Source organism: Anabrus simplex, chromosome 5, assembly GCF_040414725.1.
Source record: "Anabrus simplex isolate iqAnaSimp1 chromosome 5, ASM4041472v1, whole genome shotgun sequence".
NCBI lineage: Eukaryota > Metazoa > Arthropoda > Insecta > Orthoptera > Tettigoniidae > Anabrus > Anabrus simplex.
Window position 1 is genome coordinate 452,767,266 of NC_090269.1, and position 20,721 is coordinate 452,787,986.

At 40.3% G+C, this 20,721-nt stretch overlaps 1 protein-coding gene across 1 annotated transcript in view; it reads right to left on the minus strand.

Annotated features, from left to right (window-relative positions):
• LOC136875112 (zinc finger protein 135) overlaps positions 1-20,721 on the minus strand; it is an 86,322-nt gene that overhangs the window by 36,098 nt on the left and 29,503 nt on the right. The window contains exon 2 of the mRNA XM_067148844.2: positions 2,134-2,262. Coding sequence (XP_067004945.2) covers positions 2,134-2,199 — 66 coding nt within the window. The 5' untranslated portion in view covers positions 2,200-2,262. The remainder of the gene's footprint in view (positions 1-2,133; positions 2,263-20,721) is intronic.

Sequence of the window (20,721 nt, forward strand, 5' to 3'; positions counted from 1 at the left end):
ATTCCAATCCCTAACTCCCCTTCCTATAAACGAATATTTGCCCCAATTTATGCTCTTGATTTCCAACTTTACCTTCATATTGTGATCTTTCCTACATTTAAAGACACCATCCAAAATTATTTGTCTACTGATGTCCTCCCACACCATCTCTCCACTGACAGCTTGGAACATACCATATACCTAAATACTTTGTATTCATTAGGTGGTCTATTTAATAAATAACTTACTGTTATTATTCCAATCAAATATCATCAATACGGACCAAAAATTATATTTATTTATTACGTGTAACATACCACTTAGTTTTTTTTTCCTATGGGCTTTACGTCGCACCGACACAGATAGGTCTTATGGCGACAATGGGATAGGAAAGGCCTAGGAGTTGGAAGGAAGCGGCCGTGGCCTTAATTAAGGTGCCTGGTGTGAAAATGGGAAACCGCGGAAAACCATTTTCAGGGCTGCCGATAGTGGGATTCGAACCTACTATCTCTCGGATGCAAGCTCACAGCCGTGCGCCTCTACGCGCACAGCCAACTCGCCCGGTATGCCACTTAGTCAAGCAGCTTCTCTCCTTTCTCCCAGGTCTTCCCAGCCCAAACTTTGCAACATTTTTGTAACGCTACTCTTTTGTCGGAAATTGCCCAGAACAAATCGAGCTGCTTTTCTTTGGATTTTTTCCCTTTCCTGAACCAAGTAATCCTGGTAAGGGTCCCATACACTGGAACCATACTCTGCTTGGGGTCTCACCAGAGACAAATATGCTCTCTCCTTTACATCCTTACTACAACACCTAAATACTCCCATAAACATGAGATCTGTAACCTTTATTTACAATTCCATTTATGTAATTACCCCAATGAAGATCTTTCCTTATATTAATACCTAGGTGTTTATAATGATCCCCAAAGGGAACTTTCACCCCATCAATGCAGTATTTAAAACTGAGTGGACTTTTCCTATTCGTGAAACTCACAGCCTGACTTTCATCCCAGTTTATCATCATACTCTTGCCTACTGTCGGTCTCACAACATTATCGAGGTCATTTTGCAGTTGGTAACAATCTTGTAACTTAGTTATTACTCTGTACAGAATAACATCATCTGCAAAAAGCCTTATCTCTGATTCAACTTCTTTACACATATCACTGATATATATATATAAGAAAACATAAAGGTCCAATAATACTGCCTTGAGGAATTTCCCTCTTAATTTTTACAGGGACAGATAAAGCTTCACCTACTCTAATTCTCTGAGTTCTATTTTCTAGAAACAGAGCCAACCAGTCAGTCACTCTTTTGTCAAGTCCAACGGCACTCATTTTTACCAGTAGTCTCCCATGATCTACTCTATCGAATGCCTTAGACAGGTCAATCACGATACAGTCCAATTGACCTCCTGAATCTAGGATATCTGTTATATCTTGCTGGAATCCTCCAAGTTGGGCTTCAGTGGAATAACCTTTCCTAAACTCAAACTGCCTTCTATCAAACCAGTTATTAATTTTGCAAACATGTCTAATATAATCAGAAAGAATGCTTTCCCAATGCTCACGTACAATGCATGTCAAACTGACTGGCCTGTAATTTTCAGCTTTATGTCTATCACCTTTTCCTTTATATACAGGAGCTACTAGAGCAACTCTCAATTCATTTCGTAAAGTTCTTTCATGCAAACAATAATCAAATAAGTACTTCAGATATGGTACTATATCCCAACCCACTGTGTTTAGTATATCCCCCGAAATCTTATTAATTCCAGCTGCTTTTCTAGTTTTCAACTTTTGTATGTTACTGTAAATGTCTTTCCTGTCATAGGTAAATTTGAATACTTCTTTAGTATTAGTCACCTCCTCTATCTGTATATTATCCTTGTAACCAACAATCTTTACATACTGCTGGCTGAATACATCTGCCTTTTGAAGGTAATGGAAGGAGAAAACAATGAAATACCTGTAGAAGTACCTTTTAAAAGTTGGAGAGTTTGTTTTTTGTGTTGAATCACCTAGAATAACTCTCAAATGTCACTAATTATAGGATATTAAAAGATTTCACTTCCAATATTTATTGTTAACAGAGAATGTGGAACATGAAATAAATTCTAGTCCTTATAAATTAATCCGGAGGGATACTTACGAATGATGTACTTGCTTTTTCTTCAAGCCAGATGGGTTCTTCCTTGATCTCGACTTTCTGGTCCATCTCACACAGCAACTGAAGTATTTACATCAGCCGGAATAGTAAATCACTTCCACTGACTTTCTACTGAAACAAGGAACAGAATATATTGATCATCATCATCATTGTTGGAGCAATAAATTAATAGACTAACCAAGCAAGGAAGCAAGCCTGTAGCTTTCCAAGACTGTCAATTTCTTCATCACAGCCACACAACCTCCAGTCATGCATGGAATCCAAATCACACAGGTACATGGCTTTTATTTCAAACATAATACATGCACTGGCTGGGACTGAACCATCGGCACATTGGTGAGAAACTGTTGACAATGCTAATATATTACCAGTGCCCCTCCAAATCTGATGACTGGTTCGATACTGGTGTCCATCTCACCATATCCTGTGCCTACTTCCTCAATTTCTTCATAAGCATTATATTCTACATCCACTATAATCCCCACCCCATATACTTCTCTGAAGTCAGCTGTAAGACTCCTGGGTTTCTCAGCGTGCATCCTACCAATCTATGTTTTTATGTTTACAAGCTGCTTTATGTCGCACCGATACAGATGTCTTTTGTTGATGATGGGATAGGGAAGGGCTAGGAGTGCGGAGGAAGCAGCCATGGACTTAATTAAGGTACAGCCTGGTGTGAAAATGGAAACGACGGCAAAATATCTTCAGGGCTGCCAACAGTGGAGTTCAAACCCACCATCTCCCGAATGTTAGCAAACCGCACGGCCAGCAAGCTCAGTACCAATCATGCCATAATCTCCATCCTGTTACCAACCTTATTTACCATCTATTTATTTGCGACCTAAACTTTCAATCTGACGTTGGAGACATTTTGGTAACAGCATATTTCAAAGCTTTCTTTTATCATCCTTTTTGTATCAGCTGTTATCCATGTTTATTCCCATACAGTGAATGCTGCACAGTAATGTGTTCAAAACATCTTTACGAACGTCTGTATTTGAGGTGAACAATGGTTTTCTACTATTAATTTTATTATTTATCAAGTGATATTAAGGACTTTTCTTCAGATTTTAGCCAGTGAGTATCAGCTCTAGTTGTTCCTTATGAACAGTGTCCTATATGACCAGATGTCACATGCCAGTGCTCTCACCCTCAACTTGGAAAAAAAGGAAGCAACAAAAATGCATGAACTATGTATACCGTAGAAACAAAGGAACAGAGTCACTGAATTTTCATATACACTAGTTTGTAATCCTGTCAGTGTACCATATGTTGGATCATAAACATGGAATATTTGGAGAATGAGTGTTACTCTACAAGTGGTTGTACAAGGAGGTCTGCATAGAGATCACTTTCCTAAGGAGATCCACAGAGTTGGTCTATAATTATACCTGTAAAAAGTTATGTCTGCCTGCCAAGTGCATAAATTATATGAATTTCCAAGAGGTTAGACTAAGAAATGAATAGTGAAGATGCTATGCATCAAGATTATATGCATTTAAGAAAGTGCACAGGACCAGACATTGGTGCTAAAATAGTTCGAAGAGCACTTTAGTAAATGGTAATAAGAACAAGGCATGTTTTTCTAACAGAGAAACATATTTATGTTATGATCAGTGTTACCGTAAGTGAATAATTTTAAATGTAGCACAATGAAGAAACAAAAGAGAACCCTTCATCCTGGCCTACTTCGACCCTTTGTTTAAGAAAGCGGAGATTGTTATTAGTGGAATACTATGTAGGAGGGATACTGACTGGAGGGTGATTGGGGATTTAAATGAGACTATGGAGTGGGTATCTGGGAAACTAGGAGTGAAATTTCTAGATCCTAATAGGTGGGTAGGAGATAGGGATCTGCGCTCGGATGGCCTTCATTTAAACCGCAGTGGTACGTATAAGTTAGGAAATTTGTTTGGAAGGGTAATAGGGAGGTACATTCAGAGAAACGGGATGGCCTAGGGAGCGGTGATAAGGGAACAGGGAACTGGAAATCAAGTAGGGATGACATAAAATTGTTAGTGTTGAACTGTAGAAGTATTGTAAAGAAAGGAATAGAATTAAGTACTTTAATAGATATATATTTACCAGATATTGTAATAGGAGTTGAATCATGGTTGAGAAATGATATCATGGATGCAGAAATTTTCTCACGGCACTGGAGTGTGTATCGTAGAGATAGGATAGGAATGGTGGGAGGAGGAGTGTTCATTCTGGTGAAAGAAGAATTTGTAAGCTACGAAAAAGTTAAAGATGAGACACATGAAATTCTAGGTGTAAGGCTCATTTCTAAAGATAATAGGCAACTTGATATATTTGGACTGTACAGATCGGGAAAGGGTAGCACTGATGGAGATTCAGAATTATTTGATAGGATAGTCAGCTATGTGGGAAGTGACATGGAAAGATATGTGATTGTAGCGGGAGATATGAATTTGCCAGATGTCAATTGGGAAGGAAATGCGAATTACAGGCAGCATGACCAACAAATGGCAAATAAGTTAATATGGGAAGGACAGCTGATTCAGAAAGTGATGGAACCAACCAAAGGGAAAAATATCCTGGATGTGGCTGATAAAACCTGATGAGCTCTATAGGGAAACTGAAGTAATAGATGGTATTAGTGATCATGAAGATGTTTTTGTGGTAGTTAAAAATAAATGTGACATAAAGGAAGGTCTTAAAAGTAGGACTATTAGGCAGTACCATATGGCTGATAAAGCAGGCATGAGGCAGTTTCTAAAAAGTAACTATGATCGGTGGAAAATGGTAAATAATAATGTAAACAGACTCTGGGATGGGTTTAAAGAAATTGTTGAGGAATGCGAAAACAGGTTTGTACCTTTAAGGGTGGTAAGGAATGGTAAAGACCCACCTTATTATAATAGAGAAATAAAGAGACTAAGAAGGAGGTGCAGACTGGAAAGAAATAGAGTTAGAAATGGCTGTGAAAGTAAGGAGAAATTGAAGGAACTTACCAGAAAATTGAATCTAGCAAAGAAGGCAGTTAAGGATAACATGATGGAGAGCATAATTGGCAGGCATACAAATTTTAGTGAAAAATGGAAGGGTATGTATAGGTATTTCAAGGCAGAAACAGGTTCCAAGAAGGACATTCCAGGAATAATTAATGAACAAGGGAAGTGTGTATGTGAAGATCTTCAGCAGTATATAAAGATTGTTGGTTACAAGGATAAATTCGAGATAGAGGAGGAGATAAGGCCAAAGAAGTAATAAAATTTACATATGATAACAATGACACTTACAATAAGATATAAAAGTTGAAAACTAGAAAAGCGGCTGGAATTGATCAGATTTCTGGGGATTTACTAAAGACAATGGGTTGGGATATAGTACCATATCTGAAGTAGTTATCTGATTATTGTTTGGTCGGAGGAGCTATACGAGATGAAGAGAAAGTTGCTATAGTGGCCCCTGTGTATAAAAGAAAGGGTGCTAGACATAAAGCTGAAAATTACAGGCTAGTAAGTTTGACATGCATTGTATGTAAGCTTTGCGAAGGCATTCTTTCTGATTATATTAGACATGTTTGTGAAATTAATAACTGGTTCGATAGAAGGCAATTCAGTTTTAGGAAAGGTTATTCCACTGAAGCTCAACTTGTAGGATTCCAGCAAGATACAGCAGATATCTTCGATTCTGGAGGTCAAATGGACTGTATCGCGATTGACCTGTCTAAAGCATTTGATAGGGTGGATCATGGGAGACTACTGGCAAGAATGAGTGCAATTGGACTAGACAAAAGAGTGACTGAATGGGTTGCTATATTTCTAGAAAATAGATCTCAGAGAATTAGAGTAGGTGAAGCTTTATCTGACCATGAATAATTAAGAGGGGAATTCTTCAAGGCAGTATTATCTGAACTTTATGTTTCATTATATATATATAAATGATACGAGTAAAGGAGTGGAATCGGAGGTAAGGCTTTTTGCGGATGATGTTATTCTCTATAGAGTGATAAATAAGTTACAAGATTGTCAGCAACTGCAACGTGACCTTGAAAATGTTGTGAGATGGACAGCAGGCAATGGTATGTTGATAAACGGGGTTAAAAGTCAGGTTGTGAGTTTCACAAATGGGGAAAGTCCTCTCAGTTTTAATTACTGCGTTGATGGGGTGAAGTTCCTTTTGGGGATCATTGTAAGTATCTAGGTGTTAATATAAGGAAAGATCTTCATTGGGGTATTCACATAAAAGGGATTGTAAGTAAAGGGTACAGATCTCTGCACATGGTTATGAGGGTGTTTATGGGTTGTAGTAAGGATGTAAAGGAGAGGGCATATAAGTCTCTGGTAAGACCCCAACTGGAGTATGGTTCCAGTGTATGGGACTCTCACCAGGATTACTTGATTCAAGAACTGGAAAAAATCCAAAGAAAAGCAGCTCGATTTGTTCTGGGTGATTTCCAACAAAAGAGTAGCATTACAAAAATGTTCCAAAGTTTGGGCCAGGAAGAATTGGGAGAAAGAAGAAGAGCTGCTCGACTAAGTGGTATGTTATAGATGTTGATTCCCATAGGGAATCTGAAATATTTGTTCCGAATGAGTAAATTTATAATACCAATATAAATGGTCCATTATTGGACATTATAAATTTTCCAGCTAACTCATTCCTGGTTTGCCACCGTTTCGCCCTCGTGTGCTATGCTGGGCTCATCGGTTGGTACCTAGCACACCTACCAAGACAAAGTGTCTCATAGTGCATTGGCACTGCCGGTGGCTACAATTAGCCTACGCAGTGGCCTCCACGGTATGCACTAGCCAGCGTCTTGGTAGGTGTGCTAGGTACCAACCGATGAGCCCAGCCTAGCACATGAGGGCGAAACGCTGGCAAACCAGGAATGAGTTAGCTGGAAAATTTATAATGTCCAATAATGGACCATTGATATTGGTATTATAAGTGGTATGTTCCGAGCTGTCAGCGGAGAGATGGCGTGGAATGACATTAGTAGACGAATAAGTTTGAATGGCGTTTATAAAAGTAGGAAAGATCACAATATGAATATAAAGTTGGAATTCAAGAGGAAAAACTGGGGCAAATATAGAAAGGGGAGTTAGGGATTGGAATAACTTACCAAGCGAGATGTTCAATAAATTTCCAATTTCTTTGAAATCATTTAGGAAAAGGCCAGGGAAGCAACAGATAGGGAATCTGCCACCTGGGCGACTGCCCTACAGGCAGATCAGTATTGACTGATTGAAATCAGGAAGCTAACAGTTTTGACTCATATTTTCTAGTTACAATATTTACTTACTGCTAGTAGGATACTGTCTTCATGGAATTGAAGCTGTGGTGGTGAGTGAGTCTGGTTTGGCTACTGAACATCTGCTGAGCAAAGAGAGGAACAGACTTTCCTTGACATAGCAAAACCAATGTCACTGACCACATACAGAGGATTCCATATTGCAAGAGCAAAAATTAAACAATTTGTCATGTGTATCACACAAGAATAAAAACATGGACAGTTCACACAAGGGATATTAATTACATGTATAATCACATGAATTAATTCCTTCAAGAAAACATTGCTTTAAACACAACAAATTAGTGTTGCATTCCCTCAGATAATAATACTTAATATACGCATTTTATTACCATATTATTATTATTATTATTATTATTATTATTATTATTATTTAAGGTAAAAGGACCAGTAGATGGCACTTACAGATGTTAAACCAATTCTTAAGCTTGTAAGGGAAGTTATAATCATTTAAAATCAATAGTTCCCTTCTATGCTTCCAGAGTACAGCATATGAAATAAAGTGAAATATAGTAGTACCTTCTCCATATTTCCAAAGAGGTTTTATAAAGAGCCACATGAGCATTAGATGTAAAAATGGTGTCTGCTTAAAGTTAGTGTTAACGAGGAGGTAACAATACAGGTATGTTTCCGGGCAGGGTTTTGTTGTACCTTGGTCATTTGATTCATTTTTACCAAATACATTCTTTGCGGAGGGTAATATTAGCATATTCGTAAGTTATAACTTGACTGAAGAAATATATTGTTAGTGTCATCTATTGGTCCCTAATATAGCTAGTGGACTTCTCAACCCGTCCACAAGACCTCATGGGTCTAGTAGTTGACATGGCAGCCTGAATGTGTATACTTCAATGTGATAGCAAATTCTGGTGAATACGGTACCCCTCGTTCATATCAATCTCTAATTGGTAAATTATACTGTAGGAAGGAAAGGAAAACTTAAAGGTGATGGAATATTACATTAATGATAAGTAGCAGTCTATGTAAGCCTATAAATCATGACACGATCATAGGCACACTTAGGACGGAGGTTATGCCCTGTGTAGATTTATTTAACTTCAGTCAGAATTAACAGAATTTGTTAAACATTATCAAATTTAGGTACATGTGTGTATATACATTTCTGATAAAGTAATGATATAGCTCAGTTTGTTGAAGGTATGTTCAGTTTGCAGGTTATGCTCTGAGCCAAACATTGCTTTTGTTATTATTTTCAGAGGCCTGTATCTATCTTATCATGCCTGCCAGGGGAAAAAGATCTCTTTTTAAATACTCCTTGGAGTCATTGCAAAATGCCATCGAAACAGTTAAGAAGGGCACACCATATGCCACTGCAGCTACTAGATTTGGTGTTCCACGTGCAACATTGATGAACATTTGCAAAAATGCAAGAGTGAACAAACGCCTTTCAGAAGAAAAATGGGCCCACCAAGTGTTCTAAATGAAGAAGAATATATGCTGTGTAACTGGATAGTGAAAATGGGAAAAGCTGGTTTCCCAATAACGAAGAGCAAACTCTTAGTGAGCGTGCAACGATTACTGTATGAATTAAAGGATCACAATCCGTTTACTGATGGTAAACCTAGCAAATCCTGGTACACATCATTTATGAAGATACACCAGGAATTAAGCATAGGAACTCCTCAGAATTTAACAATGTCTCGAGCAAAGGTAACCAAAGAACAGATTCAAAATTGGTTTACCGAAGTCCTTCAGTTTTTAATTAGTGCAGAGTGCGAGTCCATTCTCAACCAATCGAACAGAATTTTCAATGCTGATGAGGCAGCATTCTTCTTGAACCCCAAAGGCTCTAAAGTGCTTTTTCCAAAGGGCAAACTAAATGTGTACAGTGTTGTGAACACAGACGAGAAGGAATGTCTAAATGTGCTCTTAAATGCAAATGCAGAGGGTAAAATGGCACGACCGATGGTACTGTATGCATATGAAAGGATACCTTCGGATGTCTCTGGAAGTGTCCCTGAGGATTGGGCAATTGGAAGATCAAGCAATGGCTGGATGACATGCAAAACATTTTTTGAGTATGTTACAAATATGTTTCATCCTTGGCTTCTGAAGGAGAAGATTCCCCTCTCAATTTTGTTTTTTGTACATGGACATAAATCACACATGTCCCTGCACCTGAGCAAGTTTGTGAGGAAAATGGTATTATCTCGGTTGCTCTGTTGCCTAATGCAACGCATCTAATACAACCGATGGACGTATCTGTGTTCAGGACATTGAAGAGTGCTTGGCGAGAGAAGAACAGTGAATTTCGACATAACGGGCAAGACATTATACTCAAGAAGAGACATTTTTCCCCTCTCCTCAAGGAGGCTATAATAGCTTCTGTGACACCACAAGTAGTCAAAAGTGGATTTAGAAAGTGTGGGCTGTCACCATGCTATCCAAACGCCGTTGATTTTTCAAAGATTCCTTTGACTGAGGGGAAGGAAGAAGTCCCAATTTTTCGGCAACCCAGCAGCATGTGGCATGAATCCCAAATAGCCATAGAAGTAATGGAAAAAGAAATTGGTGGAAGTAAAATTGAATACTTCAAGCAAAAAAATAATTGTGCCAACTGGATAGAAGGCATTGAAAAAGAGGACAGAAACTTATTTTTATTGTGGAGGAAGTTGGTGGTAATTGTTGAAGTTTGCTCACCTCCCATGATGAACAGCCAATTAATAATCGATAAAGACATACCAGTGCTTGATGCCACACCTACTGTCATGAATCAAGTTACTATTCTGGCAGTTGCAAATGTAAACACAGCACATATGCCTCAAAATGAACTGTCATTGTCAGAGGTTTCTCCTTCCACAACTCAGTCACCAACTCAAGGATCATCATCAGATTTTCAGCCCATCCCCACAACATCAACACAGAATCTAAATCCAACAGAAAATATTTCAATCACTCCAACAATGCACCCTTCACTTGAGGACAATAGGTAACATCATACGAATGGCCCTTCTCCCTTCAAATGAGCATTACTTTACACTAAATAACTACCTCCAAGTATTGTGGTATCAAAAGATTGGCAGTTATTCCAGGAAAGGAAGCAAAAAGCAAAAGATGAAGCAGGAGATTGAAAGAACAAAGAGCAAGGTTCAGAGAAGAAAGTATGAAGAAAAAAATGTGGTGAATTAGAAATAAAAAAGCCAAGAAGGGGCTTAAGTTGACTGAAATTCCAGAAAATGACAGTGAATCAGAAGAACATGTTTTGACAAGTTCCCCAATGAATTTACATAAGAGAGTTTACGTGATATGTGATTATGAGGGTGAATATTATCCTGGAGTTATTTTGAAGTCAGTTACAAATCGGGCATATATCAAAGTATTGGCCGTGGCAGGAATTAATGCATGGAAGTGGCCAAAAACTGACGATGTGTGTTGGTATGATAAGGAAGATATAAAGGAAGTGATTTCAAGCCCCAATTTGTACACTAAAAGAGAACACTATCGAGTACCAGAAATTAATAAATATCGCACATTTTAAGATATCTGGTTCACTGATATAACCTTGTTTCAGCATTGCTTTGTATTCCCTTTATATAAAGTTTTATATATATGAATAATCAAAAGTTTGTGGGTTAGTAACTTTTTATAAACAAACTGTCAACAACTGGTGTCGTGATGTGTCAACTACTGGCGCAATGGCTAAAGACAGATACCATCTACTGGTGACTTGTCATACCTGTTTTTCTTGTTCGATTTTATAGTTGGGAAAGAACCCATTTATTACTTTCATTATATTTTTATGTAAAAGAATTACCGAAGTAAACAAATCAATAATAAATTTAATAGTTCACACTGCATGAAATTCAATATGAATACTTTTGTCTGAAATTTATCTTATAGTGTCATCTACTGGTCCCAATACCTACTTTGCTTCTTTCAAGTGGCAAAGTTATGACTCCTTGCCCTCTCTTACACTTAACTCCATCTACTACAGTTATCTGCAGATACATGAATGTACAATCTATCAGAGTTACATTGTACTAACACTCTCACATGTATAATAAAATTAGAACAGTACACTGTACATTAACCAATATGAACTCCTCAAACACAGTCACAAAATAAATACACATATTACGCAAATATCAACTCGGTCTACACATACAAGGGATACATTCACACACTGAGCTGTACATTGCACAGCATTCAACAGGTAATCTCGGCATGAATCACTGACTGGTAGGGAATTTCAAAGTCTGGAATAGTTCACAGTAAAAGAATTCTTATACATAGATGCAGGATGAAAAGGAAAAGCAGGGTAGGGCCAGCTCGTGTATTACAATTATGAAAGGAGACAAAGTATAAAATTTAAAGGAAATGTACTCAGGTGAGTTCCTACATAGTAGTTTGTGCATTAACACATGTGACACTAACAATATTTTTCAGATTTCAGCCAGTGAAGTTCTTAATACTAAGGAGTCATATGCACATCACGGCTCAAGTTAAGAAAGGATTGGGGCAACAGTTGAAATCTTGCTGCTATTTCATTGTTCATCCCTTAGTTGCAAAAGTTTGTGGGTTAGTAACTTTTTATAAACAAACTGTCAACAACTGGTGTCGTGATGTGTCAACTACTGGCGCAATGGCTAAAGACAGATACCATCTACTGGTGACTTGTCATACCTGTTTTTCTTGTTCGATTTTATAGTTGGGAAAGAACCCATTTATTACTTTCATTATATTTTTATGTCACAGTAGTAGAGGATAGGAAAAATTAAAGACTGGATGAGTCTTTGTCACATGTACACTGGTAAGACAACCAGGTTTATTTTCAATGGATGAAGCAAGGCAAAAAAATTCTGACATACATTTTTTATATGTTCTATCCAATTGAGTTAAAGTCATAATCTCACCAAGGATTTTCACTGTTCTATTGTAAGTTATGATTTTATCGTTTATTAGTAGAGGTGGAATAGGTGCACTGTTGATCACACATAGGAGGTTCTGAGAACCGACAATGATTGCTCAGGTTTATGAAAAGCCTCTTTGATCATGTAAATTTCTTTACTTGTTTCACGTCAGCAATAGTTTTTGAACTACATCTGATAATTCATTTATTTTGCAGTGGGTATATCTTTGAAGGTCATCTCCATATAAGTTGTAAGAACATGACTTTAGTGTAGAGGAGATCTCATTCATGTACAACAAATAATGTAGTGGTTCCAAAGAACTTCCCTGTGGGGTCCCTATTCTCCTGGGTTGCCATTCTGGAATGCTGTCACGAGTTGATACCCACTGCCAAGATCTTCAAGTAAGATGTAAAATCTTCAGTGTTAAGGAGTCAAACCGGAAAGAGTCCATCTCCCTAACTAACTGCTGTAAGTCTAATGTGTCATAAGCCCCACCAGACATGTTTCCATAGCGAGTCACATCAGGGGGAGCAGGTGCAGTAGTGAACCCCTTCTTGAAACTTGATATTATGGGGTTAGGGTAATTTAGATATTGCAATACTCATTTGATCACAAGTTGTTCCAAAACTTTAGGAAGAACCGAGAGAATAGAGTTGGGCCGGAAGTTAGTTTGGAATCAAGTGTCATAGGTACTGCAATAAAATTTATACATTTTCAGAATGATGAAAAGGTAACATTTTTAAGACAGTAGTTGAAAATGTGTCACAATAGGAAAAATGGCACCCATAATAGTATGAATGAAATTGTATAAAGTTGTTATCTACATTACAGTTGCAGATTTAATTGAATAAAGCACTTTCATAACATGGTTCCAGAACAAAATGTGGGTGATTACGCTGTGGGGTGAATGACTGGTACACATTCATACCTGTTTAGGTAATTGTTTAGGCGGTATTCTATAAAATATGTATTAAACTTGTTGTTTCCGTCTGTTGCTGCTGACCTTTCAAGTACCCAGTGAGCTAGTGTGCTTTGTTCACCTGTATGAGAGTTAAGTATTTATATTTCTGATTTCTTAGGACGCACTTGACTCAGTTTCTAACCACAGGGTAGCTTTGGAAATCACATCCACTGAGAGCTCTCTTGTACTCTACAAACATGTTTCATAATGAGCCATCTTATTGTCAATTTTCTCATTTCACCATGGGTAGGGAGGGCGACTAACTTTCACAAGACATTTGGAAGCATGCTTGTCTTGCAGTCTGGAATCAAGAGCATTAAATATGTCAGCTTTTTTGTTGATATTGTATAGAAGTAGAGTAATATTCCAGGTTAGATTATATGCATCATAATACCAATATACTGTAATGGTCCGTTATTGGACATTATAAACTTTCCAGCTAACTCATTCTTGGTTGCCTGCGTTTCACCCTTCTGTGCTAAGTTGGGCTAAGTACCAACTGATGAGCCCAACTTAGCACACGAGGGCAAAATGCAGGCATCCATCATTCTGATGGCCAGGCAGGCATCAACTTTTGGAAGTGAGACATAGTCTCTCATAGTGCATTGGCACTGCTGGTGGCTTCAAGTAGCCTATGCAGTGGCCTCCACAGTATGCACTAGCCTTGCGTCTTGGTATGTGTGTTAAGTACCAACTGATAAGCCCCACTTAGCACACAAGGGCAAAACGCAGGCAACCAAGAATGAATTAGCTGGAAAATTTATAATGCCCAATAACGGACCATTATGTTGGTATTATAAATTTACTTATTCAGGACAAATATTTCATGTCCCCTATGGGAATCAACATCTATATCATATAGGTATCATATGTTAGGTTATTCAAACTGATGTTTTCTGTTTTAGCACAGGTGGTGAATTTAAGCTTGTATTTGGGTATACAAAGAGAGTAGGCCGAGAAAATGAGATCCTGAGTTGAGATTGACAGAATAGGACTTTGGCTATGATTTACAACATTTTACAGATTGTTAGCTGTAATATCGATTAATATATGAGGTGTGTTTATTTGTATATCTGTGATTAGCAGGATTTAAAGGAAGGATAGCCAAGTTACAGAAAATCATCCTGTCTATGATTTTCCCAGTATGGGCTAATTGTTTCTTTAGGTTGATATTACATGTTCGTAGATAGGCACGAGGTCAAATCAACAGTCTTTGAACTCAGCCATCTCCACTGTGCCACGAGCTTTACGGACAAATGCACTGGGGACTTTCGCTGTGCCTACAGTTATCTCAACAAACTTGAACTCAGATCCCAGTTGAGCACCATGCAATGACTTACAAGTCTTTCTATAATAGAGTGTTACTCCACCTCATTTCCTACCATTGGATCTGTCCCAGTGGACAAGTTCATAGCAATCAAGTGCTGATTGGTAGATGTGAGCCAACTTTGAGAAATATATAGGATGGGGAGCTGCCTAATTTCATCAGTGTGTGTAGGAAGAGAGAGGACATTTATATGACAACATTGTAAGCACTGTGATGTGGAGGGAAGGGCCTGATTTAATAGAATACCTGTGGTGATTACACGAGAAGGGTGGAAGGAATAGTGTAGAGTCCCTCACCGAGGTCAGTACCAGGTAGTAGACATGGTTCTAACTGTATGGTAGAATATTCTTATAAATAAATTGACAGTAACAATGAATACTCACACCTCATCTTCCTGGAGAAAAAGAATACTGACTGATGCTAGCACATGCACACACACACACACACACACACACACACACACATAAAGAAAATATGAAAACAAATCTGTATAAAACAATGATCAAACGCATGGCAAACATAAATTATGAAATCCATCTTCCTGTTGGTTCCAAACCACAATGCGACCATACCGTGTCCAGACTTCAGACTTCAGTAATGCCTAATGATCCCTAACTGCATTTAATGCTCCCTTACAAGTCTTTGTTAGCAATTCTGTTATCAGCCATTTGGTACCCTTCAGTAACCTCTTTGCCTACAACACCAATCACATACAACGCTAGCTATCAATGCACATGTTAACTAATGAGACCTTCCAAATTTATGACAGTGATCAATATTCTTCAGCGTAACATAAATTGTGAAATGAGATTCAACATTGTGAACACCGTATCCAAGCACAACGCGGGTTTGGTTTCCTTAACTAAAATGTCATCACAAGCTGGAAATATATACATGTCTTTTGCTAAACATCAAGGGCAGTGTTATGGCTCCTTATACTGCTGCTAGATGGGACCACTGAACCTCGCCAAATAGAATAAGAATGCTTGTTTTGAGCATATGTACCATGCGCTTTGTTTTACTGCCCTTTTGTACAATGACATCACAGTGTTTTGATTCTCTCAGCAATAGTATAATAGAATCACTGATAAACAGAACATAAGGCAGGACCTAAAAGAGTGGGCTACCTTTGCTCACAAAAGTCATTAAAAGACACTGGAAAACTATCAAGGAAATAGTTAAAATGTTATTGCAAAAGCTGCAACAGACCTCTCTGTTTACCTGAATATTTACACTTTATCACAGGCAGTCAAAATTACCTTGAACTTTTCACTCCAGCAAAGTGAAAACATATGCCTTGGGGATGGTTGCCTGCGATGTCTGGCCATGCTTGCCATATGGGATACTTTCCACTATCTCGCGTTTACTGTACTGAGACACAGGTTGGCTAACTTCTTTTAACATATGCATAGTTCTGTCAAATATATTTGCACAAGGACTAGTTTTTTTCATTCATGCAAAGCTTCCCATACTTCTCTTTGATCCATAGCTTTGGTCACAGATTAGGTCAAGTATTAATTTGCTTGAAAGTCACTACCTGACATGATGAAAAGCTTCATCTGCAGTACTTAGCCTCTCATGCATTATGAAATATTTTACCCTAATGCGTTGAAGTGCTAATAAATTGGCCATGAGCAAGAATTACAAGCGTGCATGTCACTGTAACCCTCACCTTCCGATTGTCCCTGTACCTCTGTTAATCGCTGCAGAATCTCGGAACAACTGCTAGATCTGATTCATTGGCACTGTAGACGAGGATTATCGTATCTTTTGGGTATGATAATGCTAATGTTAAATATGGTTTGAAACAAATATAAAATTTTGAAAATGTGAAAATTATATTGCCCCCTTTCATACGGCAGTAGCAAGCTTGATAGCTGCCGTTGCTTAGGTGCGGCCAGTATCCAGTAATTGGGAGATAATGGGTTCGAACACCACTCCCGGGAGCCGCAAAGATGGTTTTCCGTGGTTTCCCATTTTCACACCAGGCAAGTGCTGGGGCTGGACCTTAGTTCAGTCCGTAGCCAATTCCTTCCCACCCCTAGCCCTTTTCTGTCACATCGTCGCCATATGACCTATCTGTGTCGGTGCAACATAACACAGCCTGCAAAAAAAATCATACAGCAATGTAAAGAACCAAATGAGGTCAGTGCTGGGATAAATAACTATAGTTTTGGATTCAAAAAGAAAAAATTATTTACTCCAGTAAGTGTTGATGTTATAAAGACTTGAAATATGGCTAAAATATGCCAGAGTTCAACGTATTATATCCATCTGTCACTTTGAAATACATATCCTGTTTACAATCCTGTGTCTCACCCACTGAATTAGAAAATTATCAGGCTGTTTTACTTGGCTTCATCCAGCAAGTCATCTTAATAATCAATTCGGCATTCTAATTCTTCTTTTAGTTCTTGCTGATGGTACAAGATAAAAATCTTCAATTCAGAGAAATCACAGGAGAGTGAGATGAGAGACTCTACCCGTAGTTTGGCTGCGCTAGTAACAGTGGGTGAGTGAGACAAGAGACTCCAGCGGTAGGTTGGTTGCGCTAGTAACACTGGGTGAGTGAGACGACAGACTCTAGCGGTAGGTTGGCCGTGCTACTAACACTGGGTGAGTAAGACAAGAGACTCTAGCAGTAGCTTGATTGTGCTGGCAACACTGGAGGAGTGAGACAAGAGACTCTAGCAGTAGCTTGATTGTGCTGGCAACACTGGAGGAGTGAGACGAGAGACTAGCAGTAGTATGGATGTGCTGGTAACACTGGGTAAGTGAGACAACAGACTCTAGTGGTAGGTTGGCTGCACTGGTAACTATGGCTGAGTGAGATGAGAGACTCTAGCAGTAGTATGGCTGTGATAGTAACACTGGGTGAGTGAGACGAGGGCCTCTAGCGGTAGTTGGCTGCGCTAGTAACACTGGGCGAGTGAGACGAGAGGCTCTGGCGGTAGGTTGACTGCGCTGGTAACACTGGGCGAGTGAGACGAGGGCCTCTAGCGGTAGTTGGCTGTGCTAGTAACACTGGGCGAGTGAGACGAGGGCCTCTAGCGGTAGTTGGCTGTGCTAGTAACACTGGGCGAGTGAGACGAGGGCCTCTAGCGGTAGTTGGCTGTGCTAGTAACACTGGGCGAGTGAGACGAGAGACTCTAGTGGTAGTACGCTGTGCTGGTAACACTGGGTGAGTGAGATGAGAGACACTAGCGGTAGGTCGGCTGTGCTAGTAACACTGGGTGAGTGAGACGAGAGACTCTAGTGGTAGTACGCTGTGCTGGTAACACTGGGTCAGTGAGGCAAGATACTCTAGCAGTAAATGGCTGTGCTGGTAACACCGGGTAAGACGAGAGACTCTAGCGGTAGGTCGGCTGCGCTAGTAACACTGGGCGAGTGAGACGAGAGACTCTAGTGATAGTACGCTGTGCTGGTAACACTGGCTCAGTGAGGCAAGATACTCTAGTGGTAAATGGCTGTGCTGGTAACAATGGGTGAGTGAGATGAGATACTCTAGTGGTAGGTCAGCTGCGCTAGTAACACTGGGTGAGTGAGGAGAGAGACTCCAGCAGTAATTTTGCTGCGGTGGTAACACTGGAGGAGACGAGAGACTCTAGCGGTAGCTTGGCTGCGCTAGTAACACTGGGTGAGTGAGAAGAGAGACTCCAGCAGTAATTTGTCCGCACTGGTAACACTGGAGGAGAAGAGAGACTCTAGCGGTAGGTTGGCTGCGCTGGTCACACTGGGTGAATGAGACGAGAGACTCTAGTGGTAGTTGGCTGTGCTAGTAACACTGGGTAAGTGGGACAAGGGACTCTTGCGGTAGTCGGCTGTGCTAGTAACACTGGGTAAGTGGGACAAGGGACTCTTGCGGTAGTCGGCTGTGCTAGTAACACTGGGTAAGTGGGACAAGGGACTCTTGCGGTAGTCGGCTGTGCTAGTAACACTGGGTAAGTGGGACAAGGGACTCTTGCGGTAGTCGGCTGTGGTAGTAACACTGGGTAAGTGGGACAAGGGACTCTTGCGGTAGTCGGCTGTGCTAGTAACACTGGGTGAGTGGGACAAGGGACTCTTGCGGTAGTTGGCTGTGCTAGTAACACTGGGTAAGTGGGACAAGGGACTCTTGCGGTAGTCGGCTGTGCTAGTAACACTGGGTAAGTGGGACAAGAGACTCTAGCGGTAGCTGGGCTGTGCTGGTAACACTGGGTGAGTGAGACAAGAGACTCTAGCGGTAGTTGACTGCGCTAGTAACACTGGGTGAGTGAGACAATAGCCTCTAGCGGTAGTTGACTGTACTAGTAATACTGCGTGTGTGAACGACACACTCTAGTGTAGGTTAGCTGTGCTGGTAACACTGGGTGTGTGAACGACACACTCTAGTGTAGGTTGGCTGCGCTGGTAACACTGGGTGAGTGATACGAGAGACTCTAGCGGTAGTTGACTGTACTAGTAACACTGCGTGTGTGAACGACACACTCTAGTGTAGGTTGGCTGTGCTGGTAACACTGGGTGAGTGATACGAGAGACTCTAGCGGTAGTTGACTGTACTAGTAACACTGCGTGTGTGAACGACACACTCTAGTGTAGGTTACCTGTGCTGGTAACACTGGGTGTGTGAACGACACACTTTAGTGGTAGGTTAGCTGTGCTGGTAACACTGGGTGTGTGAACGATACACTTTAGTGGTAGGTTAGCTGTGCTGGTAACACTGGGTGAGTGAGACAAGAGACTCTAGCGGTAGTTGACTGTAGTAGTAACACTGGGTGTGTGAGACAATAGCCTCTAGCGGTAGTTGACTGTAGTAGTAACACTGGGTGTGTGAGACAATAGACTCTAGCGGTAGTTGACTGTAGTAGTAACACTGGGTGAGTGAACGACACACTCTAGTGTAGGTTACCTGTGCTGGTAACACTGGGTGTGTGAACGACACACTTTAGTGGTAGGTTAGCTGTGCTGGTAACACTGGGTGTGTGAACGACACACTTTAGTGGTAGTTTGGCTGTGCTGGTAACACTGGGTGTGTGACAAAAGAGACTTTAGTGGTAGTTTGGCTGTGCTGGTAACACTGGGTGTGTGAACGACACACCTTAGTGGTAGGTTGGCTGTGCTGGTAACACTGGGTGAGTGAACGACACACTTTAGTGGTAGTTTGGCTGTGTTGGTAACACTGGGTGTGAGAACGACACACTTTAGTGGTAGTTTGGCTGTGCTGGTAACACTGGGTGTGTGAACGACACACCTTAGTGGTAGGTTGGCTGTGCTGGTAACACTGGGTGAGTGAACGACACACTTTAGTGGTAGTTTGGCTGTGTTGGTAACACTGGGTGTGAGAACGACACACTTTAGTGGTAGTTTGGCTGTGCTGGTAACACTGGGTGTGTGAACGACACACTTTAGTGGTAGTTTGGATGTGCTGGTAACACTGGGTGTGTGAACGACACACTTTAGTGGTAGGTTGGCTGCGCTGGTAACACTAGGTGAGTGAACGACACACTTTAGTGGTAGTTTGGCTGCGCTACTAACACTGGGTGTGTGAACGACACACTTTAGTGGTAGGTTGGCTGCGCTGGTAACACTGGGAGTATGAACGACACACTTTAGTGGTAGGTTGGCTGTGCTGGTAACACTAGGTGAGTGAACGACACACTCTAGTGGTAGGTTGGCTGTGCTACTAACACTGGGTGTGTGAAAAAAGAGACTTTAGTGGTAGGTTGGCTGCGCTAGTAACACTAGGTGAGTGAACGACACACTTTAGTGGTAGTTTGGCTGTGCTGGTGACACTGGCTGTGTGAAAAAAGAGACTTTAGTGGTAGGTTGGCTGTGCTGGTAACACTGGGTGTGTGAAAAAAGAGACTTTAGTGGTAGGTTGGCTGTGCTAGTAACACTAGGTGAGTGAACGACACACTCTAGTGATAGGTTGGCTGTGCTGGTAACACTGGGTGTGTGAAAAAAGAGACTTTAGTGGTAGGTTGGCTGTGCTACTAACACTGGGTGTGTGAAAAAAGAGACTTTAGTGGTAGGTTGGCTGCTCTAGTAACACTAGGTGAGTGAACGACACACTCTAGTGGTAGGTTGGCTGTGCTGGTAACACTGGGTGTGTGAAAAAAGAGACTTTAGTGATAGGTTGGCTGTGCTAGTA